At 49.0% G+C, this 27,690-nt stretch overlaps 2 protein-coding genes across 5 annotated transcripts; one reads left to right on the top strand and one right to left on the bottom strand.

The window, feature by feature from the left end:
• The first annotated feature begins 2,044 nt into the window (after window positions 1-2,044).
• Window positions 2,045-8,482, top strand: Hnrnpab (heterogeneous nuclear ribonucleoprotein A/B). Of its 2 annotated transcripts, XM_052757958.1 has the most exons (8): window positions 2,045-2,260; window positions 2,342-2,588; window positions 3,353-3,521; window positions 4,350-4,508; window positions 4,667-4,798; window positions 6,680-6,788; window positions 7,467-7,607; window positions 7,877-8,482. In XM_052757958.1, exons 2-8 carry the CDS (start codon window positions 2,365-2,367, stop codon window positions 7,945-7,947), a joined length of 1,005 nt encoding a protein of 334 aa, XP_052613918.1. In that variant the 5' UTR covers window positions 2,045-2,260; window positions 2,342-2,364; the 3' UTR covers window positions 7,948-8,482. The 2 variants fall into 2 exon arrangements, with proteins under 2 accessions (XP_052613918.1, XP_052613919.1); XM_052757959.1 differs by lacking the exon at window positions 7,467-7,607 and having other exon boundaries at window positions 2,050-2,260.
• Window positions 6,272-27,677, bottom strand: Phykpl (5-phosphohydroxy-L-lysine phospho-lyase). 3 transcript variants are annotated; one of them, XM_052757955.1, is made up of 13 exons: window positions 27,546-27,677; window positions 26,817-26,935; window positions 25,644-25,803; window positions 21,217-21,291; window positions 20,588-20,675; window positions 20,396-20,512; window positions 18,102-18,184; window positions 17,624-17,849; window positions 11,012-11,166; window positions 10,669-10,758; window positions 9,758-9,888; window positions 8,759-8,827; window positions 6,272-6,476 (listed from the first exon to the last, which is right to left on the bottom strand). In XM_052757955.1, the coding sequence occupies exons 1-13, from the start codon at window positions 27,602-27,604 to the stop codon at window positions 6,448-6,450; spliced, it is 1,401 nt and encodes a 466-aa protein (XP_052613915.1). In that variant the 5' UTR covers window positions 27,605-27,677; the 3' UTR covers window positions 6,272-6,447. The 3 variants fall into 3 exon arrangements, with proteins under 3 accessions (XP_052613915.1, XP_052613914.1, XP_052613917.1); XM_052757954.1 differs by lacking the exon at window positions 6,272-6,476 and having other exon boundaries at window positions 8,597-8,827; XM_052757957.1 differs by lacking the exons at window positions 6,272-6,476; window positions 10,669-10,758 and having other exon boundaries at window positions 8,597-8,827.
• Between the last annotated feature and the right edge of the window lie 13 nt (window positions 27,678-27,690).

Genomic DNA, 27,690 nt, shown 5'->3' on the forward strand with positions numbered 1-27,690 from the left:
TCATCTCTAATTCCAGCACTCAGGAGATAGAGGCAGGCTGATCTCTGTAAATTTGAGTCCAGCCTGGACTATATAGAGTTCTAGGAGAGTCAGGGATAGGTAGAGAGATCCTGTCTCAAAAAAATAAAAAAAATAAAAAAAATAAAAAAGTGGAGAGGGTTAGTGGGCAAAGCATAAGCATGAGGGCCTGAGTTCAGGTCTCCAGAACCCACAGCTGAAGCCCACGCACGAATCTGTAATCCCAGCACTACTGCATGAACAAGGGAGGAGACAATTTCCAGAAGTTTGTGGGCCCATTAGCCTGGGGAGACGAAGCAGGGAAGGAGACCCTGTCTCAAACCATGGTGGAGAGCTAGTGAGAAAACCGAGTGGCCTGTCTGTGAAAGCCTGGCGGCAGAAGTTCAATCCCAGGAGCTCGTAGAGAAATGGAAGAGAGAACGACTCTCACTCCACAAAGTGTTTTGACTACCACACTTTTTTTTGTTTGTTTGTTTGTTTGTTTTTTGAGACAGGGTTTCTCTGTGTAGCCCTAGCTGTCCTGAAACTTGCTCTGTAGACCAGGCTGGCCTCAAACTCATAGAAATCCATTTGTCTCTGCCTTCCAAGTGCTGGGATTAAAGGCGTGTGCCACCATTGCCTGGCTTGACTAACACACTTTGCAGACACAAATAAAAATATTTTCACTGGTTGTGGTGGCTCACACCTTTAATCCCAGCACTTGGAAGGCAGAAGCAAGTGGATTTGATTTAATCTCTGCACTTGGAAGGCAGACAGGTGGATTTCTGTGAGTTCAAGGCCAGTCTGGTCTCTACAGAGTGAGTCCCAGGATAGTGAGGGCTGTTACACAGAGAAACCTTGTCCGGAAAAACAAACCAACCAACCAACCAAAACAAAACACAAAAAAGGAAAGTGAAGACTGACACTTTGACATCTACATGCAGACCCTAGCACATTTGTGCTCACACTCAAACATTTCTGTGTATGCATGTATGCACAGAAATCATGGGATAACTCAGGCCTTTAAAGCCTTGTGGTTAATGCTTAAAAGAGAAGTAGCCCTCTTTAACAACACCTCATACATGATTTAATAGTATTTTCCCCCAAAACAAATTGTTAGACTAGACAGGGTGGCACATGTCACCCCCCCTCCCCCATACAGGGTTTCTCTGTGTAGCTTTGGAGCCTGTCCTGTATCTCACTTTGTAGACCAGGCTGGCCTAGAACTCAGTGATCCGCCTGGCTCTGCCTCCTGAGTGCTCGGGTTTAAAGGCGTGCGCCACCGCCTCCGGCGAAAGAGATCTTATTTAAAAAAAAAAAAAAAAAAAAAAAAGTCTTCTAGCATAAATGAAATTAAGCCAGGCATGGTGGTGGTGCAGCATAATCCCGGCACAGAGGGGGTGAAAAGGAGTGTTAGGAGGTAAGGTCAGTAGGCCCTGGGTTCGGTCCTCAGCTCCGGAAAAACAAAAAAAAAAAAATTAAAAGCAAAACTAAACATGAATGCGATGTTAGGTATCTATCGGTGTTAAGCTGAACCCGGGAACCTCACAGTCCAACGGTCACGCCGCCAGACCAACACGGACCGCACTAGCCAGCATCACTGCAAGAGGGCAAGAGCACCGGCCTCTCCGGACACCGAGGCTTAGGAGGCCGCGCTGAAGGCCTCGGATGACCCTCGCACCTCTTATCTTGGTGCCACTTCCAAGATAAGAGTCGGCTACTTCCTCCAGGCGAGCTTGAATTTAGGGACTTCCTCCGGCTCATTATCCCCTTTTGAGGGGCCGGGGTTGTTTAGTGTTGGATGGGGTGTGCAGAGGAGATGACAGACTACCGTGTTCTGCCCGGCAGCAAGGGACACTGGAGGAGCCTGCCGGATGACCGGAACTGTACGCGGTTCCGACTCGCGCGCGTTCTAAAATGAGGACAAAGCCCGCCCGGATCTAGAGCGCGCGCGCGGCAGCAGCCAATAAGACGCCAGGACAATGGTGAGTGGCGGTTGGCTTCAGCCAATGGGAATATTTCTTGTTACGAGGTGGTCCCCGGCTCCGGCATTATAAAGAGCTCCACGAGTTGGCATTGTCAGGCGGTGGCACCGCGCGGGAGGGAGCTGAGGTCTGACCCGCGGTCTGTGTACGGCGGCGGCCGAGCGGAGCGACACCGTCGGTGGACGCGGACGAGTCCCCGAGGGTGCGAGCGTGAGCGCGGCCAAGCCCGCGGCGCCTTCTCGCGGCGAGTAGGGCCTCGCGGCGTCATCGGCGGCGAGGTAAGCGGCCGGGCCGCGGGCGGTGGGCGGGAGCTCGGGGAGTGCCGCGGGGCCTTGACGTGCCGTCGCCGCTCGTTGCAGGAGCCGCTGCGGCCTGGCCGACCATGTCGGACGCGGCTGAGGAGCAGCCCATGGAGACGACGGGCGCCACCGAGAACGGACACGAGGCCGCCCCCGAAGGCGAGGCCCCGATCGAGCCCGGCGCTGGGGCAGCGGCCCCCGCAGCCCCGGCCGCGTCTGGGGGCGGGACCACGGCCACCCCGAGCGGGAACCAGAACGGCGCCGAGGGTGATCAGATCAACGCCAGCAAGAACGAGGAGGACGCGGGGTAGGTGCGGCCGCGGGCCGCCGGGCCGCCGCCTTTGTTCCGGGGCAGCCTTTTGTTGGCGCCACGCGGCGGGGGGAGGGGCGGGTGGCCCGCCGAGCGGTGCCTTGGCGCGCTCTCCGGCGGGCCCAGGCGCGGTTACGCGCACTGGAGTTTGCAGGAGTTTGCGGGGTCGACTTGGCGGCCGCCCTGGGCTGCTCGCGCGGTGCTGAGGCTGCAGCGGGCCTCGAGGCGGGAGGCCCCGGAAGAGGAAAAGCGGTCGACCTCGAATCGGGCTGCGAGCGCTGCGTCTGGGCTGCGTGGGCGGAGTTGGCGCGCGGCGGGCCCGGCCTAGCCTGCCTCGGGTCGAGGGGCGGAGTCACGGCCTGAACCCTGGGGCGCTCTTCGGCCCCAGGAAGCTCAAGAGTTCCCCCGCACCGGTTCTTGGGAGGCGGGGGAGGAACGGAAAAGGAGCTCGCTTAGATTGAGGAGTGCAGGACACGCTAATTTAAACTTGTGATGGGTCATGGGTCACGTTTGTGACCAGGTTGGCCTTATTTTCCCCCACACAGCGTGTGGCTATACAATCTCGTACAGCTGCTGTGAGTTCCAGTTGAGTCGGGATTGCGGAGTAACACAGGAGGGATTAATTTGAAAGGGGGCGCCCTCGCAGACTGGCCCATGGGGCAGTCGCTTTGCAAGCCTTTGCCAGGAAACTGTATCCGAGTCAGACTTTTGTAAAAATCATAGCCCGCTCCTAAGATTTGTGATCGTTGTCTCCCTTTCAGAAAAATGTTCGTTGGTGGTTTGAGCTGGGATACCAGCAAAAAAGATTTAAAGGATTATTTTACTAAGTTTGGAGAGGTCGTTGACTGTACAATTAAAATGGATCCCAACACTGGACGATCAAGAGGGTTTGGGTTTATCCTGTTCAAAGATTCTTCCAGTGTGGAGAAGGTAAGCTGGGTGTTTAGCAGCAGTCTGTTAGGATTCTGAGCCCTAAGGAACTTATGGGCACTGCAGTGTTTGATGGGACAAAGAGCTTAAATTCCTGTTTTGGGGGATAGTACAGATTAAGTGGGTTATATGTGAGTGAGTGATTCTGGAGGATTACAGTTCATATTATTTTAAAAGCTTATTGAGTATCCTGCAGGAGGGCAGTGAGCTGGGCAGGAACTAGAGTCGGGCCTTCAGCCCTCCCTTATTGCCTTTTTTATATCCCTATGCATGGGCTTGGTGTTAAGTATTTTACTATGGGGATTGCAAGTCCAAGATTGCTGTGTGGATAGGTGTTTTTTATATACAGGCTTTTTTTTTTTTTTTTTTTTTTGAGATAGGGTTTCTCTTTGTAGCTTTGCGCCTTTCCTGGAACTCTGTATGTAGCCCAGGCTGGCCTCATACTCAGAGATCCACCTGGCTCTGCCTCCTAAGTGCTGGGATTAAAGGCGTGCAGCACCACTGCCTGGCTTTTTATATAGTTTTAATGGGGATCTCAAATCCTAAATCTCAGGAAAAGTGAAAGTGCATGCATTTATGCAGAGTAGAGAGGATTTCAGCACTAGATTACTCTGTGTCACTGCTGCCTTAATGAAAGGAGGTGGGTCTAAAGTTGGAACTTCTGCTTAGGAAGAGGGAGTGTAGAGCATGGATAAAGGCTGGTGGGGGTTGGTTTATAGGAGTTCATCTGTATGGGGAAGTTTGGGGAACATTGGATTAGGAAGTCAATTAAGGCCCATTTTGTGTAATTGTGTTGGTTAGAACCTGATATAATTCTGTTTTACACAGGTCTTAGACCAGAAGGAACACAGGCTGGATGGTCGTGTTATTGACCCTAAAAAAGCTATGGCTATGAAGAAGGATCCTGTGAAGAAAATATTTGTGGGAGGTCTGAACCCTGAAGCCACAGAGGAAAAGATCAGAGAATACTTTGGCCAGTTTGGGGAGGTGAGTATGGCTTCTGTTTCTTCCTGGTCTTTGTTGGCCTTGCCTGACTGGAGTATTAGTAGGGTTTCTTAACTTTTCAGTGGTCTTTTCTTAGCAGGTTTATATGTTCTGGGGTACTAGAGATTTAAACCTGAGCTTTGTTTATTATGTTTTCACAGATTGAAGCCATTGAGCTTCCAATAGATCCCAAGTTGAACAAAAGACGGGGTTTTGTTTTTATTACATTTAAAGAGGAAGACCCTGTGAAGAAAGTTCTGGAGAAAAAGTTTCATACTGTCAGTGGAAGCAAGGTAAGGTCTCAGAACTCTGCCTTACTTGCCTTTGGCTCTTAGAGATATAGATGAGGTTGGGTTCCTTCCTATAGTAAGACCTTAGTGTTTTTGTACAGTACACAATGCTGATTAAAATCAGATGGTCTAGTTCTTTAAAGAGAAGCTGGGCTGGAAACAGCTGGTTCAGTGGCTAAGAGCACTGGCTCTTCAGTAAGACCCTACTCCATTCCTAGCACCCCTCATGGCTTACAACCATCTGTTATAAGCCTGTAACCACAGTTCAAGGACTCTGCTCTCTGGTGGCCTCTGTAGACACCATACACTGTATGCACAAGCTGCATTAATAAAAACCAAAATGGGTGTAAGGAGGCAAAGGGGAAGCCAGGCTCCTGTGAATAGAACTGCTGACTAGATTCTTTGGTGCTTGACTTAGTGTTAGGGATGATAGTGTACAGTCCAGGGATTATGAGACTTGCAGTGGTCTTCCAGAAGGAATATGGTAGAGCTCAGAAATTTCCATCTGTAGTGATATTTTTCCTGCTCTAGAGCTTCTCCCATTTGGATGTGCTTTAGTCAACCCTACTGTAGGCAAAAACTTAAAAAGCTCCCTGGGATCCTGGAACTGACTGTAAATGTGGAGTCATGTTTAGTAGTGATAGATTTTCAAGTTGGTTAGGAGGATAGAAGGTGTGGCTCTGAGTTGAGCTTACTGGAGAACTGGAGTAGCAGCCAGATAAGGTAGGGTGAGGCTCCAGGAGAGTTCTCTCCCTCTCATTGGAAGTTTTAAAAGCTTGGGCTGGGGATTAAAGCAGACAGTTGGGTGGGGCATTCTTAGTTATTCCAAGGACAATGACTTTTTTTTTGGTGCGCCCTAATGTGAAGTAGTAGGAAGAGCCTTTTGAGCCCTCTTTGGGAGTGAAAACTGCTGTTGGTGGGCCTTCGAAATAAATACTCAAATTACTCAGTGTCCTTTGAGATAGGGTTTCTTTGTATAGTCCACGATGTCCTGGAACTCACTTTAGGCCAGGCTGGCCTTGAACTCACAGGCCTCCCACTGCCCAGTTTACTCAGTGTCTTTAATTCAGTAAGATAAAGTGTAAGGCCTAGCATGGTAGGAGAATAATATGCATCTTCCTGCTCCCTTTGGAGACAGCATCTCACTGCTGTCCTGACAGGACTGGAGCTCCCTCTATAGAACCTGTTAGTCTCCAACTTGAAGACTTCTGCCTGCTTCTGCCTCCAGGGTAGCTGGGATTAAAGGCATGTGCCATGCCTAGCTCGATTTTACTTTCATGGTTTTTTCCAGACAGGGTTTCTGTGTGGTTTTGGTGCCTGTCCTAGAACTCACTCTGTAGACCAGGCTGGCCTTGAATTCACAGAGATCCGCTTGGCTCTGTATTCCGAGTGCTGGGATTAAAGGCGTGTGCCACCACCTCCTGGCTTTTTTTTTTTTTTAATTGGGAGTATGTCAGGACTGTCTTTAGAAGCATACACTATTAAGTAGAAGCATTTATGTCTCCTTCAAAGTTTTCAGGCATAAAAGTGAGTCTGAGTGGGTCCTATTCCAATTTAGATGTGAAGCTGATCTCAATGGACCAGTGCTCAGAGAGTAGGGTGGCAGGCAGTATGGCTTTCCAACAAAGCCTGGAGATTGGTTTGCCGTCCTGTTAGAGTATTTGAGTAGGATGAATATCTTCTGTAAAAAGAGAAGAGTTAAAAAGCTTAGTACTTGCGGCCCTTAGGAATTCTGACCTTGCCCAGTATAGCTAGCTTCTCCAATTAACCTGTTTGCATCCCTAAACTTTTGGTTTGCTGTGGCTGAAGTACATAGAGGTCTTTGCAGCATCCCGACCGTGAGCTGTCCCATAGGACTTGACCCAGTGTCCTCTTGGCTTTTAGTGTGAAATCAAGGTTGCCCAGCCCAAAGAGGTGTATCAGCAACAGCAGTATGGCTCTGGGGGCCGAGGAAACCGCAATCGAGGGAACCGAGGCAGTGGTGGAGGTGGAGGTAAGTGGAAGCTGGATGAAGACTTTCCCTGCCTGCAAGGAGCTTTCTGTGCCTGTCTTGGGATTGCCTCTTGGTGTTCTGTGTAGTAGGGTGGGCGGGCTGGGTGTGAAGTGGGTACAGCTCAGGGATAGGAGTGGTTTTCCTGGGTGGAGGCTGTGTGCTTGTGCTGCTATGGCTCATGGCTCCTTGGAATGAAAGAGCCTTCTCCTCATTGTGCAGCTCGGGGCCCCAGGCCAAGGGGGCATTTACTTTGCACTGGGAGAATGATGGGGGCACAGTGGATTGTGCTTAGCTTTGTGGCTGTCCTGAGTCTTGGTACACACATACCTGTGGGCAGAAAGGCAAAGCTGTGCCAGGCGCTTAGCTCCTTCCATCCCAGGCCCCTCTAACTCCAAAGCCTGAACTGCATCTTTTTCAAGGCAAAGCTGCCAAGGGAGGGTGGAGGTGATCAGAGGGTGATTTTGAGTGTGAGTAAGCTTCCTATACTCCCAAGTGAAGTTACTGGCCGCCTGGACTGCAAGGCTGGGCCTAGGGCCCTCTATACCAGAACAGTAGCCTCTTGGCTTCAACTTGAGTTGCCATAGTAACCCCGCCACCCAAAGGGCAGGATTTCCTCCATCCTAGCTCCTGCGTGTGCTAAATGGTCCATGGGCCCCTGTGCCCTGCTCCCCCCCACAGGTCAGAGTCAGAGTTGGAATCAGGGCTACGGCAACTACTGGAACCAGGGCTACGGCTACCAGCAGGGCTACGGGCCCGGCTATGGCGGCTACGACTACTCGCCCTATGGCTATTACGGCTACGGCCCCGGCTACGACTACAGTAAGTAGGAGAGGGAGGCCCCATCTACTTCCTCCTAGGGGAGGCAGGTCAGATAGTGCAGGGGCCACTGCAGCAGGGGCTTTGGAGTCAGACAGGCCTGGTTCAGGCACTGGAGCTACCCCATGGAGCTCTACTCCAGTTCCTTCTCAGTAAAGTGTGAGAAGCTGGTGTTGGTGTGCAGAGGTTACATTGTGAGGATGTGGTAAGCGCCTGGCACTGGGTAAAAATGTACAGTTAAGTAGTAGCCACAACATTGTTCTTATTTCTAGGTCAGGGTAGTACAAATTACGGGAAGAGCCAGCGACGCGGTGGCCATCAGAATAACTACAAGCCATACTGAGAGGCAGCAGGAGCGGCCGACTGACGACCGCACACGCTTTGTTTGGACGCGGAGTGAACACAATTATGTACCAAATTTAACTTGGCAAACTTTTATGGCCTGTCCCATGTGCATCTTATTTAAAATTTCCCCCGGAAATCACTCTCCTGTTTACTATTCCAGAGCTCTAGTTGTAGGCAGCGTGTGGCGTCTCAGAGGCCAGAGCGGCTTTAGGGGGCTGATTTTATTATTACCAGGTTACCTTGTACTAGATTGGAGGGTCTGCTTCCTGCTGCCGCTCTGCAGCCTGGACCTGTGGACCCTGGTTGTAAAGAGTAAACTGTATCTTAGGAAACCAGTGTCACCTTTTTCACCTTTTAATTTTATATTATTTGTGTCATACATTTCCAGTAATGGAAGTGTTAATTTTACTGTACTTTTTGGTACCTTTTGGGAATCTAATGTATTGTAAGGTATTTTACACGTGTCCTGATTTTGCCACGACCTGGATATTGAAGCTATCCAAGCTTTTGAAATAAAAATTAAAAAACCCCCACGCCTGGGTGAGTGTGGGATGCTCTGTGAGACCTTGCCCAGTGTTGGAGGTGCCAGATACTCCTGGGGCTAGGGTCTCCTGTAGCAGGGGTCCTTCAGCTGTTTTGCTGCCTGACCTTTTCAGTCACCATTTTGTTCCTGTAGCCTCCATATCTAGAGAATGTTTTATCACATATGCTCCAAATCCTTCGTTTCTATCCCATTATCCAGCAAATGCAAGTTGTAGCATTGGGGACTGACTTCCTGGTGGAGGTGGGAATAAACAAGTCCCACTTACCTGGAGGGTGCTTGACCGAGTTTGGCTGGATCCTCAGTGTTTTGCAACTTCTTACTTTTTCTTCCATGTCTAGAAAAAAGACCCACAGATGACCACCAATCTACCCTACATGATTCCCCATTCTTTACCTTCAGTTTCTAGGGTGCTTGGAGTTACAGAGATTGGGTCCACCTGTCTATCCAGGCTTGTGTCCCACCATTTCCCTAATGCAGATGGTCCCATGGGTGAGCCCAGAGCAGTTCTTTTAGTGAAGCCTAATCATTGATATTCTATACACAAAGAACTCTTAGAGCTGTGCCAGTTTGAAACATCCACTAGGAATTGGGCTTAACTGGTTAACACTTAAGTGCTGGTTTTCTGTCTGCTGAGATCTGAGCTTTGTATAACAACCACATTGGTATATAGTCATTTACAGTTTGGTAGTTTCCTTACATAAATTGAGGGAGACCTTGGACAGCTCTTGACCTTGAGTGATTTAGAGGTTATGAGGAGCACTTCATTGCAGTCAGCCATTCATTTTAGTCCCTCAGCAATTCAGGGTGCCCCTAGCTTGAAGATAAAATGAAGTTTTCTAGTCATTAGTATTTAGGGCATGCATAAGCGTGGATTAAAGGTAGGTACCACCCACCGCTGCCCCGCCTAATGTGAGGACCTTCCTCCCTCTCAAAATAGAAGGCAGCCCAGGATTATCTTGAACATCATCTTCCCCTGTTCACCTACCAAATACTGGGATCACAGGTGGTTGCCAGCATGCCCATCCTGCTGGTGCAAAGACTGGTTATTTTCATGTCCAGCCCTATGTTCCACATTGATTCAGCCTTTTAGTGCATGTAGGTAATGGTTACAAAAGCCATGCTTTTGAGCTTTCTGACATAGAAGATACTTTGGAATGTCTTGTTATGTTCCCTGGTGCATGCAGGGAGGCTCTAGCTACTGGTGTTGAGGATCAAACCCAGGCCCTGATACATGCTATCTAGATAAGGGTTCTATCAAGTGTACCGGTTAGAATGTCATCCAGCTTTGCTACTACATGTTGTGCATTGTCCAGGCTAAAGCACATTGGAGGCTTGAACTTCAGGACGTTCCTCCCAGGGCCATCAGTGCTCAGGAAAATGTAGTTCTCCTTCAGCCTGTAAGAACAAGACACTTTACAGCCTTCATTCTTTGTCCTGTAACTGTACCTGAAGATAAAAGTGTGATCAATTAATTGGTCCCCACCCAAGGTACACTGTCCATTGTGCTGAGCCTGCCACTGCCTCTTACGTAGCCCTGGTTGTCCTGGAACTGGTGTAAGACCAGGCTGGCCTCCAGCTCAGAGTAAGCTTCTTCTTCTGAGTGCTGGATTAAAGGTGTGTGCCACCTTTCAGTTCCACAAGGTTTTACTAAGTTGCTCAGGCTATTCTTGAATTCATTCACCTTGTGGACCAGGTCTTAAAGGCTCTGATTATAATCCATATCACCATGCCTATCCAACTCATTACCTCTACCTAGTCCAGGTGCTGGTGGCTTGAGGGGTACATACAAAATGATTTCATTCTTTTTGATTCTCCAGTCTGTCCCAGAAAGAAAAAAGTGGGGTCAGACCCAGGGCAAAACCCAGCCCTGCTTGGGGTGGCTACAATTAAGAACCTGAATTTACAATCCCCGATCCCCACTAGAGTGGATATGCTGGCTGAGGCCAGTTACTATTGTGTAGGTAGATGAACACATTTTACAATGTGAATAAAGAAGGCACATTCAAACCCAGGGTTTTTCATGGTTGGAGTAGGTCTGGTAGAGGGGTGGGTGTCTCAGATTGGTTGCTACAGGCTTTCAGCCAAGGATTAGGGCCTAGACAGCTGGAGAGGCTAATTGCTTGAGGCTAAACAGATCCACAGTGTTTCCTGTTTGGGGAAGGCAATTGGAAATACCTGGAGACCAAGTATTCTGCCTCTTCAGTTGCTGGTGTTCTCAAGGTCTCATCTTTGATCAGATCCACACCGATAAAGAGCCCAGTGCCCCTGAAGGAGGTGACATCTTTACAGCCATGGTCCTTGCCTCACTCTGCCCTGGCCTCAGCCACCCCCTTCACCCTGGAGAGTGATCCTGATGTGGGCTGGAGAAAGGCTGGGGATCTTCAGAATCCCAGTTCCTTCTAGAGAGTGGATGTAGACATTTTTATCCCGACATTTTTATCCCAAGGTAGGAAAATGGAACAGTGCTGAACCCCTAGCAGGTATTTGGTTAGTCATGTCTGTTGGTCCAGAACCTTACCTGACATCCCCAATAATAGGATGCTTGGCTTTCTGCTGGCTGAGGTGCTCCATTAGGAAACTGCCCACATTACTGGCATGAGCTTGGAGCTGTTCTGTTTCCAAGACATCTAGGACTGCCAGTCCCACAGCACAGGACACTGGGTTGCCTCCAAACTGAACCAGGGGACAGCAATGTCAGATGCTCTGCCAAATGGACCACGATACCGTGGAATTGCCACAAAAAGACAATAGGGAAGGCTATAGACCCAAAACCTTTACACTTGGGGCTGTCCTCTTCATAAACTGGTCTCTCCTGGGGGTCTTCAACCCAGGTTAGGTATAAGGTAAGCAAGAGAGAACTGGTCCAGCGCCTCCCCTGGCCTCTGTGGGCACCATGCATGCACATGGTACACAAAGATGCACAAATCTTTTGAAAAGCCAAACAAGCAGAAATGGGGATTGGCTCGGTTAAGAGTTCCTACCTAAGCTGGATAGTGGTAGTGCACACCTTTAATTCCAGCACTTGAGAGGCAGAGGCAGGTGGATCTCTTGAGTTCGAGGTCAGCCTGATCTACAGAGCTAGTTCTAGCATAGCCAAGATTACACAGAGAAACTGTCTTGAAAAAGAGTTCCTGGCAAACTGGAAGCCTTGGTTTCAGTCTTAAGCACTGAAAAATCAGGGGTGGTGGTGTATGTCTGTAATCAATGAGTTAGAGGCCAGCTTGGACTCAATGAGACCCTTTCTCCAAAAAATAAAATGTGTTGTAACTGGGGAGATGAATAGTAGGTAAGACCACTTGCCACCGCAAATATGAGGACGTGAATCCCCAGCATTGATGTAAAAGGCTGGGCAGAACTGCATGTGTCTAATCCTAGCAGTGGAGGTGAGAGGGTGGAGGCAGGTGGTTGACAGGAGGGAAACACTGAGCTTTCATATTCAATAAGAAACTTTCCAAGTAAGAGAAAGCCTTAGAAGACAATCGGCACCCTCTCCTGGCATTCACATGTGCATACATACCACACAGTGAAAAATAAGATGGATTGTAAGGTAAAGTGCCTGCAGAGATTGACCCAGAACCTGGGAAAAGGTGAGAGGGAGAGGACCCACTCCACTGTGTGGTCCTCTGACTGGTATGTGTTCTGGGGAACACATGCAGCACTCCTCCACATACACAGCATGTATATGCAAAGTAACAAACCACAAAAGTCATAAACTCATCCCACCTGCAGGCTGAGGTATGATTGTTTGAGCCCAGGAGTTTGAGGATAGCTTCATCAACAGTGTGATACCCACCTCTAGTGCCAAAAATGAAAAACCAGAGCCTCAAAACCGTGGAAACAAGCCAACTTTAAAAAAAAAAAAATGTGACTTTACAAGACAGAGGCACAACAATATTTGAAAAAGCTACAAGATTCTGATAGCTTAGAATAGATTGTATTTGTCTTTCAAGTTGTATGCTGAAATCATACTCTCATTATGATAGTATTAATAGGACTTGGCTGGGTGGTAGTGCCTCATGCCTTTAACCCCAGCACTTAGGCAGAGGCCAGCCTGGTCTACAGAGTGAGTTCCAGGACAGCCATGGCTACACAGAAACCCTGTCCTGGTGTCCCCAGGATTAGTGGCAAACACCTGTATGTCAGTAACACTCAAGAAGCAAAAGCAGGTGGATCTCCTGAGTTTGAGGCCAGCCTGGTTTACATATTCCTGGCCAACCGTTTTTCAAAAATGTGTGTGCAGGTGCATGTCCATATGGGTGCAGAGGTTAACCTAACCTTGGATGTGGTGGATGTTCTTCGGAGACATCCATCTTGTTTTTTTGAGAATCTCTCATTAGGATCTGGAGCAGACCAATTAGATTCTCCTGGCTGTCCAGCAAGCCCAGGAATCCAGTCTCTGCCTCCTAGCTCTGATGTTACAGGCCTGTGCCACTAAGCCTAGCCTTTTATATGGGTTCTGGAGATTGGACTTGGGCCTCATGTTTGCAGGGCAGACTATATTATGGACTGAACTGTCTTGTCAGGTCCTGTTTTTTTTTTTTTTTCCCCCCCGAGACAGGGTTTCGTTGTGTAGCTTTGTGCCTTTTCCTGGGACTCACTTGGTAGCCCAAGCTGGCCTCAAACTCACAGAGATCCGCCTGGCTCTGCCTCCCGAGTGCTGGGATTAAAGGTGTGCGCCACTACCGCCCGGCTTTTTTTTTTTTTTTTTTAAATTGTGTGGGAGGAGAACAAGACAGACCTAAGGGATATAGCTTAGTGGCAAAGTATTTGGGCTCGAGCACTGCCCTGATCTATAAAGATGTCTTTTTTGTGGTGCTGGGATCAAATCAAGGGCCTTGTACCTGCTAAACATGTATGTGTTCTACCACTGAGCTACACTTCCAGCCCACAAACATCACTGTAGACAGATAAATATAAACATTCTCATATACTGGGCAAAATGCTTAATGCCCTATGTGTATTCAACTGTATTGCAAGTCCCTCTTACCCAGGATATTACTATTATTTTATTTTATTTATTTATTTATTTTTTTGGTTTTTCGAGACAGGGTTTCTCTGTGTAGCTTTGCGCCTTTCCTGGAACTCGCTTTGGAGACCAGGCTGGCCTCGAACTCACAGAGATCCGCCTGGCTCTGCCTCCCGAGTGCTGGGATTAAAGGCGTGCGCCACCACCGCCCGGCCGGATATTACTATTATTATTACTACTATATTGCAAGTCCCTCTCACCCAGGATGATATTATTATTACTATTTTTTTTTTTTTTTTTGGTTTTTTGAGTCAGTGTTTCTCTGTGAAACAATCCTGGCTGTCCTGGAACTCTGTAGACCAGGCTGGCCTCTGCCTCTTGAGTGCTGAGTTTAAAGGCCTGTGCTACCACTGCCCAGCATACCCAGGATATTAAGTCAGCTCTTTTTACATAGGATTTTTTTTTTTTTTTTTTTTTTTTTTGGAGGTTCAGCAGTCTTTCCTAAGTATAAGCAACAACCATTAAAAAACAAAACAAGGGGCTGGAGAGATGGCTCAATGGTTAAGAGCACTGGCCGCTCTTCCGGAGGACCCGGGTTCAATTCCCAGCACCCACATGGCAGCTCACAACTGTCTGTAAGTTCAGATCTCCAGGATCTGACACCTTCACACCAATGCATATAAAATAAAGTTAAAATAAATTTAAATAAAATGAAAAAACAAACAACAACAACTAAAAAAACTAGACAAATTGGATCATCTAAAATGTATTTTGTGAGGTAGGGCTTCACTAGGTAGTGTAGGCCCTAGCTGACCTATAACTCACTATTATGTAGACCAGGCTGGCCTCAAATTCAGCAGTCCATTTGCCTCTGCCTTGCCTAGTTTCATATAAGATGGTAAAAATTTTCAGGCCAGTGAGCTGACCAGGGAGCTCAGTAGGTAAGAGCCAGATGTGCAAGTCTGATGCTTGATCCCTAGAATCCAGGTACCAAGTAGCACAGAGGTGCATGCCTTTAATCCCAGAACTTGGGAGGCAGAAGCAGGAGGATCTGAATGAGTTTAAAGCTAGCCTGGTCTACAGAGTGAGATCCATCTCAAAACCAAAACAGATGATTGATAATTTATGTTTTTGTGGTTTCTCATAAATATATAAAGGAAGTGAAGACTGCTGTCAACTGGATGAATATATTCACAGAATACACTATTGGCAGGACACTAAGCTTAACCTAGATATGTGTGCTTGCATGGGTATCTCTCACACAAACACACAGACATGCATATACATAGGAATTTCCACAAGCACTACCAACTAAAGAGTGGAAAAGACACAACCTAGTATTTCACAGAAGAGGGAACACACGGACAGTAAGCAGAAAGAGGACTGTGGAGAGGCCCAGCAGGTAAAGGGTCTTGTCTATAAGCATGATCTCTGGGATTCACATTGGTGGAAGGAGAGAACTGATTCCAGCAAGGTGTCCTCTTTTGTGTGTACACAACAAGGTACATAAAAATCTAAAACTCTAAAAGACATGGAGATGCTTCACAAAACCTGAATTTGGGGAACAGCGTATCAAACCCACATGGACCAGCCTTTTATTTCTCCCTTGACTGGTAAAATTTTAAGTGTTGATGAGAAGTAGAACATGGAAGTGAACTGTAATCCTGGCACTCAGCTGGCACAGGACAATTGCCAATCAGTTTCAAGTCCCATGGATTATGTATTCAGTACCAGGCCAGCTAGGGCTTTTCACAGTAAGACCGTCTCACAAAACAACAAACCCCAAACAGTACACTACTGGTTAGCTATTTTGACTTGTGAAGTACTTTGGAAAACATTTCATTATCTTTTAAAATTGAGTATGGACACACCCTCTGGCCCAGCAATTCCATGTCTGGGTTAATTTGTGACTGATCTTTCTGCACATGGAGAACAGACTGTTAAGAATTTTCATAGTTGTACTGTTCACAAGAAACAGGGAACAGCCTCAGAGCACATCAGCAGATATGGAGGAGTCAAGTGTGGATGTTATAAAGCGGGGAAAACAAGCCAGCGACAATATAGGTGGTTCTTGGTAATACAATGTCAGGTGAGAAGTACAGAATCCTTAGAGTGAATGTGCATTATGAGAGAGTTCAAGTAAAAGCAAAGCACAGCTGAGCAGTGGTGGTGCACACCTTTAATCCCAGCACTTGGGAGGCAGAGCCAGGTGGATCTCTGTGAGTTCGAGGCCAGCCTGGTCTACAGAGCAAGTTCCAGGACAGGCACCAAAATTATACAGAGAAACCCTGTCGAAATAAAAACCAAAACCAAACAAACAAACAAAAAAACCCCAAAGAGCTACTAGAATAAAGAACATGGTTTCAGAATCACCGGTGAAGGGACAAACATCAGGATAGATGCAAGTCAGACAGAGTCAGGATCCTCCTTTTTATCTGAGGTGACAGCTTCTCTCAGGTTTAGTAATCAAACAGCTCGTGAGATAGCTCAGCGGGTTAAGGTACTTGTGGTCAAACCTGGTGGACTGAATTAGATTGCCAGAACTCATGATGGAAAGAGCAAATGACCTCCACACACGAGTAGCTGCATATGCACTCATACACAAATAAATAAATAAATGTAAAAACCTTAACAAAAATGGTCAAGTAGCCAGCTAACTAGAGGAGTGCTATACAGAGAGAAGGCTGAATTTAGCTTATGCACTTATGCCAGGGTCAGGCCCCACTGGGTCATCCACCTTCCAGGTAACAACCTCCCTCCACAACTGGCTAACTACTGCGAAGCTACGGACTTTGCTCTTGACTTCTCTGTCTCTGTTACTTGTCCCCCAGCCCTGAGTATACTTCCTGCCTGGGATGTCCCTTCTATTCTCACAGCAGACCATGATATTCTGTGTCCACTGAGCTAGGCTCTCCAGTGTTTAGGAGAGTTTCTTGCCCTGACATCAAGTCTAGGAGTGTTTCTTGCCCTGACATCCAGCCCACCCAGGGCAGAGGCTGTTTGTCACTTGGGCAGAGTAAAGTCTGCTGAAAGCACCAGGGCAGATGCCATTTCCCTTGCTCGGACTGACCCTCATTGCCTGTCTGACATCTTGCCAAATGCTGACTTCCTTAAAAATTCAAATGGCTTTTTGTGGAAATAATGGTGAGTCCACAAGTCCATTCCTGCTCCTGGCCAGATCCAGTCTCCTGACTCCACCTTTTTCTCTACACTGATGGCCAGAGATTTTTCCAAAGGGTACTTTAGAGCTCATCTCTCTCTGAAGGAAACCCTTCCTTGGGAGGCCAGAGGCATGGCTCAGTGGCAGAGCATTTGCATAGCACTAATAGGCCTGCATTTGATCACCAGCACTTTGAAACAAAAGACAAAAAAAGCAAAGCCAAGCAACACACCCCTTGCATAGTTTGGCCATGTTCAGGAACATAGACTGTTTCTGTGATGGGAGGAGGCTCTGGCTGAGGACCGAGCCTGTTCCCACCTTACATCTGCAGTCTCAGAGCTACCAAGCTAGCTGTGTGTGAGCTTCAGTTAGGGAAAAACCTTGGCCTGTGCTCCAAGGACAGGGAACCATCCTTCCTCCACGACATGATGTGGACCTCCTGTCTCCAAGCTGACCAAGACACTCACTCCTCTCACTCAGGTTCTTCAGCTTTCTAACTCCAGCATCTGCCACAGGTAGGCAGCTTCTGCTGGAAGGGAAGGAGCTCTTGCACTCTGTGTGTTTTATACAACCTTATCTGTGACAGCATTTAGATTGATTTTGAAAGATGTTTTACAGTATTAAAAAAAAATCTGACGTGGGCCAGGTGAGGCAGCACCCACCTTTGACATCAGTACTTGAGAGGCAGAGGCAGGTGGATCTCTTGAGTTTGAGGCCAGCTTGGTCTACAGAGTGAGTTCCAGGCTAGTCAGGGCTACACAGTGAGTCACTATCTCTGTCTGTGTCTCGGTCTCTGTCTCTTAGACACATACACGCACAGACAGACAGACAGACAGACACACACACACACACACAGTAAACAAAAACCTGATGTGTAGCTTCCTGGAGGATGGCATTTTAGAAGTCTGTGTGCTGGGCACAGTGAAAGCCCTGAAGCCTTCACTGACTAAGGACGTGGTGACCGAGTGACAGCTAACAGAGCCCTTGTCCTCAGCTTTACTCACCGTGTTGAAGTATTCGACACCAGTGGCTTCAAATGCCCTTGACACGGCTTGGGTAGTGGCCACGCAGGCAACAGGGTGACCATTGCCGATGCACTTGCCCATGGTGACAATGTCAGGGACAAAGTTTTTCCCCTCCAGCTGGAAGGCCCAAAAGTGCTTGCCTACTCGGCCAAAACCAACCTGGATCTCATCGGCGACAAAGAGCCCTCCAGCCCTGCGAATATGCCTGTGGAGGAGAGATGGCAGACAGGACTGTGGTGAGACTCTGGAAAGTCCTGGGGTGTTGAATCTTCCATTTGGGCAAATGGCTGGCCTTCTCTGGGCCATTATTTCTTTAAGGGTTTTGTTTCAGAAACTGCAGGCAGGCAGGCAGGCAGGCAGGCCAGGCTATAGTTGGAATTTGGAATAGATCTCAGGAAACCCAATTTAAAAATTAAAAGACTGCCCTCCCTTGGGCAGAGCCTGCCCCTCTACTCACTCTGCCACCTGGGAGAAGTAGCCAGCAGGGGGAATGATCTGCCCACCCACACTCGGCAGGGACTCGGCGAAGAAGGCTGCGATCTGCGGATGAGACAGAGGAGTTCAGTGTGCCTTGCTAATACAGGCAACGCCCCTTCCTTTGGATGCTGTGTCACAGCTGAGGGTGTGACTCGCCCCCTTGATGCCTCCATCCTCTTGTACTGCACCAGTCAACTAAATTCCCACCTCCTAAACCTTTTCTTCCCAGTCCCCATGTGGTGACTGGCAACGGGCTCACCTCCCTTAGAACAAAAATGTGGCTTCATCTTTACCTATACCCTCCTTTAATGTGTCTTGTTGACACCCACTGTCTCATGGCTGTCACATCTGAGTCCACTTCTTGTCCCCAGCTACTGTAGATGCAGTTTTATGGGATACCTCTTCCTGTCTCTCATATCGCCCTTGGGAGGATGCTTTAGCGCAGACACTGAGATCATCATCTCTGTCCTTCTTAAAACCCTTCACCCAAGCATGTTTTCCCCACTGTGTTCCCACTTAGGGCTGCTTTGGAGGGCTCATGGGACTACTGATGGAGTGGGAAGTTGGTTTGTCTGTCTATCTATCTATCTATCTATCTATCTATCTATCTATCTATCTATCTATCTATCTATCTATCTGTCTGTCTATCATCCATCCATCCATCTGTCTACCTATATCTAGCTAGCTATTGGTCTCTCTCTCTCTCTTTTTTTTAAAGATTTATTTATTTATTATGTATACAGTGTTCTGCCTGCATGTCTGCCTGCATGACAGAAGAGGGCACCAGATCTCATTACGGATGGTTGTGAGTCACCATGTGGTTGCTGGGAATTGAACTCAGGACCTCTGGAAGAGCAGTCAGTGCTCTTAACCTCGCCTGCTATTGGTTTCTTGAGGCAGGGTTTGTGTAGCCATGGCAGTCCTCGAATGAACTCTGTAGACCCTCAAACTCAGAGATCTGCTCACTCTGTCTCAAGTGCTGGGATTAAAGGCGTGTGCCACCACGTCCAATACCATGGGTTCTTTTGAAGTGTTTGTGGAGCATCGGAGCCCCTCTGATAGTTCTGCCAACCTCTCTGGCACCACAGCCTACTTTTCTTTTCTGAACACTTTGTTAGCTGGTTCCTCCTTCAGTCTTGGAGAGCCCAGTTGCTAGCACCATGGGCCTTGTTCCCCCAGGGCATACACTCCTGTCTGCCTCTCCTCGGAATCCCCATTGACTGCCCTGGGAAGGCAGCCTCGTGGTCCCTGTCTCTAGGCTGCCCTAGTGAAACATACCCGGCATACAACTCAAGACAGAGAACAGCCTAGTCCTCGGGTATGCTGTCTACTTGTCTAGGCCCATCTGACAACCTGCTCTACCTGGCCCCAGTCACAAGGTTCTCATCTGTGTGTAGGTTCCTGTTCAGGAAGCTCTTCCTTTCCTGCCTCCTGCCCTCCCTGGAATGGCTAAATCTTACCTTTAACTACATAACTCCATAGTAACCTCCTCAAAGGAGCCTCCTTAGATCTACACTGCTCCAGCCTGGGCGCTGGGGTCCATACTCTCTAGTATATTAAAAGTAGGCTGGACATTAACGAGCCTCATCGCCTCTCCACACTAGATTCTCAAATCAAAAATCAGGGTCCTATTCTGCTCTTTGGTTCAGTACTGGAATTGAGTCCAGGATGTCTCATACACATATCCTAGGCAGGCTCTCTGACATTCTCTCCGCACCCCCACCCTCCTTTTCTTTGAGATGAGGAACCAGTTCCAGCCCTGATTGGCTGGAACTCCCTATATAGACTACACCGGCCTTAAACACAAATAAATCTACCTGACTCTGCCTCCTGAGAGCTGGGACAGAAGGTGCTGCTACTACACCAGGCTTCCCACTTTTTTTTTTAACTTTAAAAAAAATTTTCCAGGGTTGGACAGATGGCTCAGTGGTGGTTGCTCTTTCAGAGGACCTGAGTTCAATCCTCAGCACCTACATGGTGACTCACAGCCATCTATAACTCTAGTTCCTGGGGATCCAACATTCTCTTCTAACCCCCAGGGGCACTGCACACACATGGTAGACAGATATACATGTAAGCAAAACACCCATACACACAAAATACTAAAATGATTTTAAAAAATTAAAATGATTTTGTATAGAGTTTCCTAAGTTGCTCAGGTTGGTCTTGATGGACCGTCCAGGTAGCTAGAATAATGCCTGTGCCATCAGGCCTGGGCTCATTCTACTCTCCAACTGTCTGGGCTCTCAGAGGATTTGACATGGGTGTGGTTACCTTCCTGCCCTTCTCCTGTGCAGTGTGGATCACATGCTTCGCCTCACTGGCATAGGCCTCTGCTGGATTGGGGTGGTCTTCTCGGTAAGGGCCCCGGTAGGTGTCTGGGAGAGGAGCCTGTAGGGAGAGACACTACCATGTCAGCTAGGTTGGGGGTGGAAACTGACCTGTTGCTGATGTAGGTGTGCATACCACATGGACCCATTCCTTCTGGCCATCCAGGTCCCGGAACTTGTAGGGACTGATGTCGATCAGGGAGCTCAGGTGACCGTGGTAAGCACTAGGGAGAAGGAGGACGTGGGCTTAGGCCCTGCTGGTGTTCATTCCCTGGATCAGCCCGAACCACTGTCTACCACTTTTGAGGACAAAACAGTGGGGAAGGGCAATCTTTCTCACTCAGGTACCAAGTCCTTGAGCTGGGGATGAGTGTAGGCTTGAGTGACTTCCTGCAAGGCCACTTACTGGCATGCCACAATTCTAGTCACCTGACCACTCTGGGTTCAGTTTTCTCTTCTGTAAAGTGGGGGCACAGGGTTACAATACATTTTAAATCTTAACTGGTCTCTAATGGCCTTTGGTCTCTCGTGCAGTCAACTGAATCTCCAAATGCTGTGGGGATGATTTCACTCCCCAGCTGCTGTTCTCTCAGAAAGGTGGACTGAAGACCTCCAGGGAAGTGTCACTGGGGTCCGGTTTTCATGTCACACTGGTTTCTAGTGGCCTTGTATCTGCCTCTTCTCCGCTTAAGTCCCCAAAGTCAGAACCCTTACAGGCCTGTGGAGTCCAGCCTCTGGAGAAGCAGGGTCGTGAGTTGTACTTACTGGTCCAATACCACCACATCCTGGTGTCCTGTGTACTGGCGAGCCAGTCTCAAGGCCAGGTCATTGGCTTCTGACCTGTGACAGAAAATACGGGCATTACTTGGAACACCACCCAAGCGCTTCCCATGGAGAAGGCTCCTTCCATTATTGAGAGCATCTCAGGACACCATTCTCTTGGCAACATCTAGTACCTTCTGTGTATCAGGAGGAGGGCAAAAACAGGAGGTGCCCTTTTAAAACTTACATTATGGTACATCTGTTTTGTTTTTTTGAGAGACAGGGTTTCTCTGTATAATAGCCCTGACTGTCCTGGAACTCACTCTGTAACTCTGTAGAGTAACAGGCTGGCCTTGAACTATGACTTGAACTGCCTCTGCCTCCTGAGTGCTGAGATTAAAGGCATATGCCATCATTACCCAGCTCTGATCTATCTCGAAAGCCAAACAATGAAAGCAGAGTGATCATTTCTGTAAGTGTCAATACTGGGCATAGGGTTCTGAAGAAAACCTACATGAGGCTCCATGTAGGTAAGAGGGTGTTATGGGATAAAATGTGTTCTCCTAAAACTACTACATTGAAGCCCTAACTCCTAGTACCTCAGAATGAATTGCATGTGGCTTCATTTGGAGACGAGGCCTTTTTTTTTTTTTTTTTTTGGTTTTTCGAGACAGGGTTTCTCTGTAGCTTTGCGCCTTTCCTGGGACTCACTTGGTAGCCCAGGCTGGCTTCGAACTCACAGAGATCCGCCTGCCTCTGCCTCCCGAGTGCTGGGATTAAAGGCGTGCGCCACCACCGCCCGGCTGGAGACGAGGCCTTTAAGCAGGTTAGTTAAAAGGAGGACTTGGGGCAACCCCAGCCCAATCTGATTGATGTCCATATAAGAAATGGTGTGGATTCACAGAGATACCAGGGACATTTGCACAGACCCTGTGAGGTGGATTCACAGATACCAGGGCGTTTGCATAGACCCTGTGAGGTGGATTCACAGAGCTATCAGAGGCATTTGCACAGACCCTGTGAGGTGAGTGGGAGGGTAGTCACGTGCTAGGTAAGGAGCAAGGCCTCAGAGGACACAGACCCTGCTGACACAATGGTCTTAGACTTTTAGCCTCTAGAACTTTTGAGAAAGTAACATTATTTTTACTTTCTTTTTGAGATAGGCTCTCCCCACATAACCCTGGCTGTCCTGGAGCTCACTGCATGGCCAGACTGGCTTCAAACTCACAGAGATCCCCTGCCACTGCCTCTCAAGTGCTGGGATTAAAGGCACCACCATGTGTGGCCTGAGAAAATACATTTCTGTTGCTTAACCTCCAAGTCTGTAACCTTTTGTTACGGTTACCTTAGCCACAGTGGGGTCAGTGATACATCTGCAAAGAGGTAATGCTTGCCCTAAATCCTGAGGAAGGTTCTAGGACTCTGGAACAGAACTACAGGCCTTGTTCTGTGTGGTATACTCAGGCCAAGGAAGCTGGGGCAGAGAAGTGGAGAGACATGCAGGGCGGTGTTCTCAGGACTAAGGAGGAGCCTGCCTGTCTCTTCAGCAGCATGCAAAGACAAAAAGAGACTGTGAAGCAAAGAAAGGGCGTGACTCTGGTCTCTTTAGGAGGCAGCCTCTGGGTGGTTCTCAAGGGAGTGAGGCGAGAGTGAGGAGGCCCTGCAGGCCGCCTGGGTGAGAGCTACGGGGATGAGCTAAGAGAGATGACCCTGGGGCAGATTAGGGAGGACTGCATGTGGGGTTTCTTCCAAGCACACACAGGTGGCCCATGCCTTTACTCCCAGCACTTGAGAGGCAGAGGCAGGAGGATCTCTATGAGTTCGAGGCCAGCCTGGTCTACAGAGTGAGTTCCAGGACAACCAGGGCTGTTACATGGAGAAATCCTGTCTTGAAAAACCAAAAAGAAAACAAACAAAAAAATTAAAAAAAACCAAAAAAACAGCCGGGCGGTGGTGGTGCATGCCTTTAATCCCAGCACTTGGGAGGCAGAGCCAGGCGGAACTCTGTGAGTTCGAGGCTAGCCTGGTCTACAGAGCGAGATCCAGGATAGGCACCAAAACTACACAAAGAAACCCTGTCTTGAAAAACAAAACAAAACAAAAAACAAAACCCCAAACAGCAAAAACAACAGCAACAACCCCCCCCAAAAAAACCCAAAACAAAACAAAAAACAACCAACCAAAAAAGAAAACAACAAAAACATCAAAATAAAAAACAAAAACAAGCACAAACCGAAAAACCATACAAAAACCCAGGTCCCCTGGAAAATCAGCCATTGTTCTTAACTGCTGAGCCATCTCTCCAGCTCCAACATCTGGGTTTGTGAAACAGATTTTCAAGTCACCAGCACATGGATGACTTTTTTGTTGTTGTTTTGAGACAGGGTTTCTCTGTGTAACAGTCCTGGATCTCGCTTTGTAGACCAGGCTGGCCTCACAGAGATCCGCCTGTCTCTACCTCCTGAGGGCTAGGATTAAAAGAGTGCACCACCACGCCCAGCTCATGGAATTTAAAATTCCAAGCAGATAGATGAAATCACAGAGGGGGAAAAAAGGATGGGACCTGCCCTACTGAACAGAGGAGGAGCGGCACCAGCAGCTGGTAGACACCAGAGCCTGGAAGCAAGAGGAAAAAGCCTCTCTAGGGAGAATGACAGCCGTCCAACTGCCGAGAAACAGGTGAAGGGAGTTGGTAGCATAAAGTCACTGGAATCCACACAGAAGAACTTGGTGGACCAGGTGGTGGTGGCACACGCCTTTAATCCCAGCACTCGGGAGGCAGAGGCAGGCGGATCCCTGTGAGTTCGAGGCCAGCCTGGTCTACAGAGTGAGTTCTAGGAAAGGCGCAAAACTACACAGAGAAGCCCTGTCTCGAAAAACAAACAGACAAAAAACCAAACCAAAACAACAAAAAAAAAGAACTTGGTGGAGGGAGACACCAGGAACTGCTTTTCCTGTGCCCATCTCCCTGTTCTTTACAGAGGGGACCCAGTCTAGGCTCTTCCAGCTCCTAACCAGCTCCCTACTTCCTCCCCTCCCCCACCTTTTAATACTGTGGTACTAGGGATGGAAAAGCCTTGTGCACCCTGCGTAAGCGCTCTACCAAGTCCCTGCAGCTTCTTATCTGTGAAATGAAGATAGTAAAGTCTACTGCTAGATTCTTCAGGAGACTGAAGCCTGTAAGGGGCAATGGCACCTGCGGCTGCTCCTATAACCAAATGCTATCTGTTGGAATGTTCTTTAGACATGTGGTGATCATCTTCCTGATTCTGTCATGGCTGCCACTCCCGGTGCAAGGGCCCAACACTAGCCTCTCTTCATCTCCCCATCATGATAGCATCGCTTTCCTGATTAAAACCCTTTATGGGGGGAGGGCGGCTGGAGAGATGCTCAGCTGTTAAGAGCATCGGCCGCTCTCGTAGAGGACCTGTTTTCCGCCCCCACATGTAAGCTCACAGCTGTCTGTACTGCGGTTCTAGGAGATCTGAAACCACTCTACGAGCATCAGACATGCACACCATGTATAGACATATGTGCAGGTAAATATATTAAAAACATCAAACACTCACACATACTAAAAACAAACATCGCTGGGCGGCGGTGCCGCACACCTTTAACCCCAGCACTCGGGAGGCAGAGCCAGGCGGATCTCTGTGAGTTCGAGGCCAGCCTGGGCTACAGAGTGAGTTCCAGGACAGTCAGGGCTACACAGAGAAACCATGTCTTGGAAAACAAAAAACAAACAAAAACCATCAAAAACACTACCACCACCAGAAAAAAACAAAAACAACCCTCACCCCATTCCCTATAGCTTTCTAGAGGTCTTAAGAGAAACACACCTTCCCCCACTTGGTTAGGGGACCACACACTCCTTCCTCGTTTGGGTCACCAAGCATGCCTGGCTCCTTCTTGTTACAGGGCCTTTGCCAGGCTGTGCCAGGGGGTGACCAACCTTGACAAGAATACTTCAGGGGCGGGGGACAGCCTCCTCCCTTAGCTACCACCTCAGGAGCTCTTAGCATCTACACAGAGGCACAGTCACGTCAGGTCCCTCGCTGCTTCTGGGCCTGACTCTGTATTCTTGCTCCAGAAAAGGACCCTTCCATAATGTCGCATTTCTCTGAGGAACCATTTGATGCCCCTTAAGCCTGCTGAGCCACACCTGAGGGCTGAATCCGTGAGGAAGAACTAAAGAAATCCGTGACTTCACTAAGCCTCAGTGTGCCTGGAGGGGAGACGATGGTGTCCTCTACAGAGGAAGAACCTGGAGCCCACAGGAAAAGCTCCAGAGTCTACAGCCAGGAAGCTCCGAAGCCTCTCCCTGCGGTGGACTCCACGGCCCCAGGCAGCTTTACTATGCTGCACCCACCCGGGTAACTTTCTTCTTGGGGTTTGTTTTCAGCGGGGCATGTTGGCCGAAGTTCACTTACCCAGAATTCAGGAAATAAAACACAGAGAGCTCCTCCGGCAGGGTCTTCGACAGCCTCTGGGCATAGTCCACGATGTTGTCGTGCAGGTATCGGCTGTTGGTGTTGAGCACCAGGTTCTGCTCATGTGCGGCTTGGACCACGACAGGGTGGCAGTGCCCAACTGCAAGAGGGTCACCTCCATCACATGGGCGACTCTACTCAGCTAGCCCCACCAGATCCCCCTTCAGGTCCATCTGCAGACCCCTCCAGGGAGGATGAAGTTAATGAGGACAAGGTGGAGAGAGGGGCGTGGACTGGGGGAGCACAGAGATGATGTTCTGCAATGGAAGTTCTGAGGAGATTCCAGCAGAAGTAAAAGATGGTCCTGTAGAAACACTATCTGGAAAAACCAATGTTTTTAGAGAGCTATCTGGAGACCTTCACCTTCGGCTGGAGGGGGATGGTCAGAGGGTCAGGGGTAGGAACAGAGAGCAGAGTTAGTGAGCGCTTATCAAGCATAGTCAAAGCAGTTGAACAGTATTAACACAATTATCCAAAACACCTGAGTCAAGCTAGGTGTGTTGCTAGTTGAGTTTTGTCTATTGGCCAATGAATAACAAGGCTCTGAGGACTAAGTAACACCCCCCACTCCCCCCCCCCCCTCCCCGCAGACAGGATCTCTCTGTGAAGCCCTGATTGTCCTAAAACTTGTTATGCAGACCAGGCTGGCCTTTAACTCACAGAGATCCACCTGCCTCTGTTGCTTGAGTGCTGGGAGAGTCCTGGATTTTAACCTTTATCTGTCTCCAAAGTGCCTTCTAACTCATAGCCTTCCTTTCCTCCATCAGCTCTGGTGGCCCCAGTTTGGTTGAATTCAGTTTCCTATAGTCCCCCCACAACAGTCAATGGGGCTGAAGGCCTGCTGTCATGACCCTACCCAGGGCCAAGATCATGCTGCATTGGTGGTCATGACTGGGCAGGCTACATGTCCAGCTTGCTGTGAGTTCCAAGTGGAACTTGGACCCTAACACCTGAACCATTAACTCCGGCCTGGTTTAGCCATTTCAGGCTCCTTCACGAAGATTGGGGGACGCTCTGCCCACGGATGGTAGTTCTGTTCAACCCGGGCTGCCAATCAGATGTACAGCCTCAGCCTCCTCTCCTGCCCCACCAAAGGTGAGGCGTCATACTGACCATGAGCCACGTTATTGATACAGTCCAGGAACTCCTGCCCTTGCTCATCGTACAGGTACTGCCCTTGGCCTCGGATAATCTTAACAGGATCTTCAGGAAAAAAGAGTCTGCAGGAAGAGCTGTGGGGACAGGCAAAGAATGACGGACAGCCTTGTCTAAAGACCCGAGTGGGAAACTACACTCATCTTCCTCGCTCCTTCCCAGTTTCTGGAAAGGACAAAAGCTTGCCTCCTCATTATATGAGGAGCAGGACTGGGCAGAAAGTTGCTGAGACAAAATTGTTTAAGCCTTGGTGGCCCTCTCAATTTTGCTTGCACATAACATCAGTTCCTCTAGTCCTGGTGAAAGATGCTTTCGGAAATGCCCCATGTTAGGAGCTGGGTCTTAGCCCTTAACATTTCTTGCCATCTCAGGGGCCCTACTGCCCCTGGCTGGGGTGGGTGGCTAGCTCCAGCCACTGCCTCCTCTCTCCACGTGGAACCGAGGGTCCCTCTCACCGGCTACGAGCAGACTTCTAACCCTGCCTGTGACACGACTGCCCACCCCGGGCTAGGCCCAGCTCCTCTTGCAGGCAGCTGCCAGGGGCAAAGCCCGCACCCCGGGGCAGGGGACGTCCCGGAGCCAGGGGGTGGCCCAAGGCCGCCTCTAATAAGCTGAGGCTGAGAGAGGCGGGGAAGTCAGGGACTCGGGGCGGGCGCTGTGCGCGCCTTCCAAGCCCGCACCCGGTACCTGAGCAGCCGGCGCCTCAGGTCCAGAGTGGCCGCCTTGGCGCGCGAATCCGCGGCCATCTCGCCACGCTGCCAGTCCGGGCCCAGACACTGCGCGCTTGGCCCCCGCCTCCGCCGCTACGTAAGCCCCGCCTCCGCGTTAGCCC

This window comes from Peromyscus californicus, unplaced genomic scaffold (assembly GCF_007827085.1).
Source record: "Peromyscus californicus insignis strain IS unplaced genomic scaffold, ASM782708v3 Scaffold_3__1_contigs__length_106647218, whole genome shotgun sequence".
NCBI classification, from domain to species: Eukaryota; Metazoa; Chordata; class Mammalia; order Rodentia; family Cricetidae; genus Peromyscus; species Peromyscus californicus.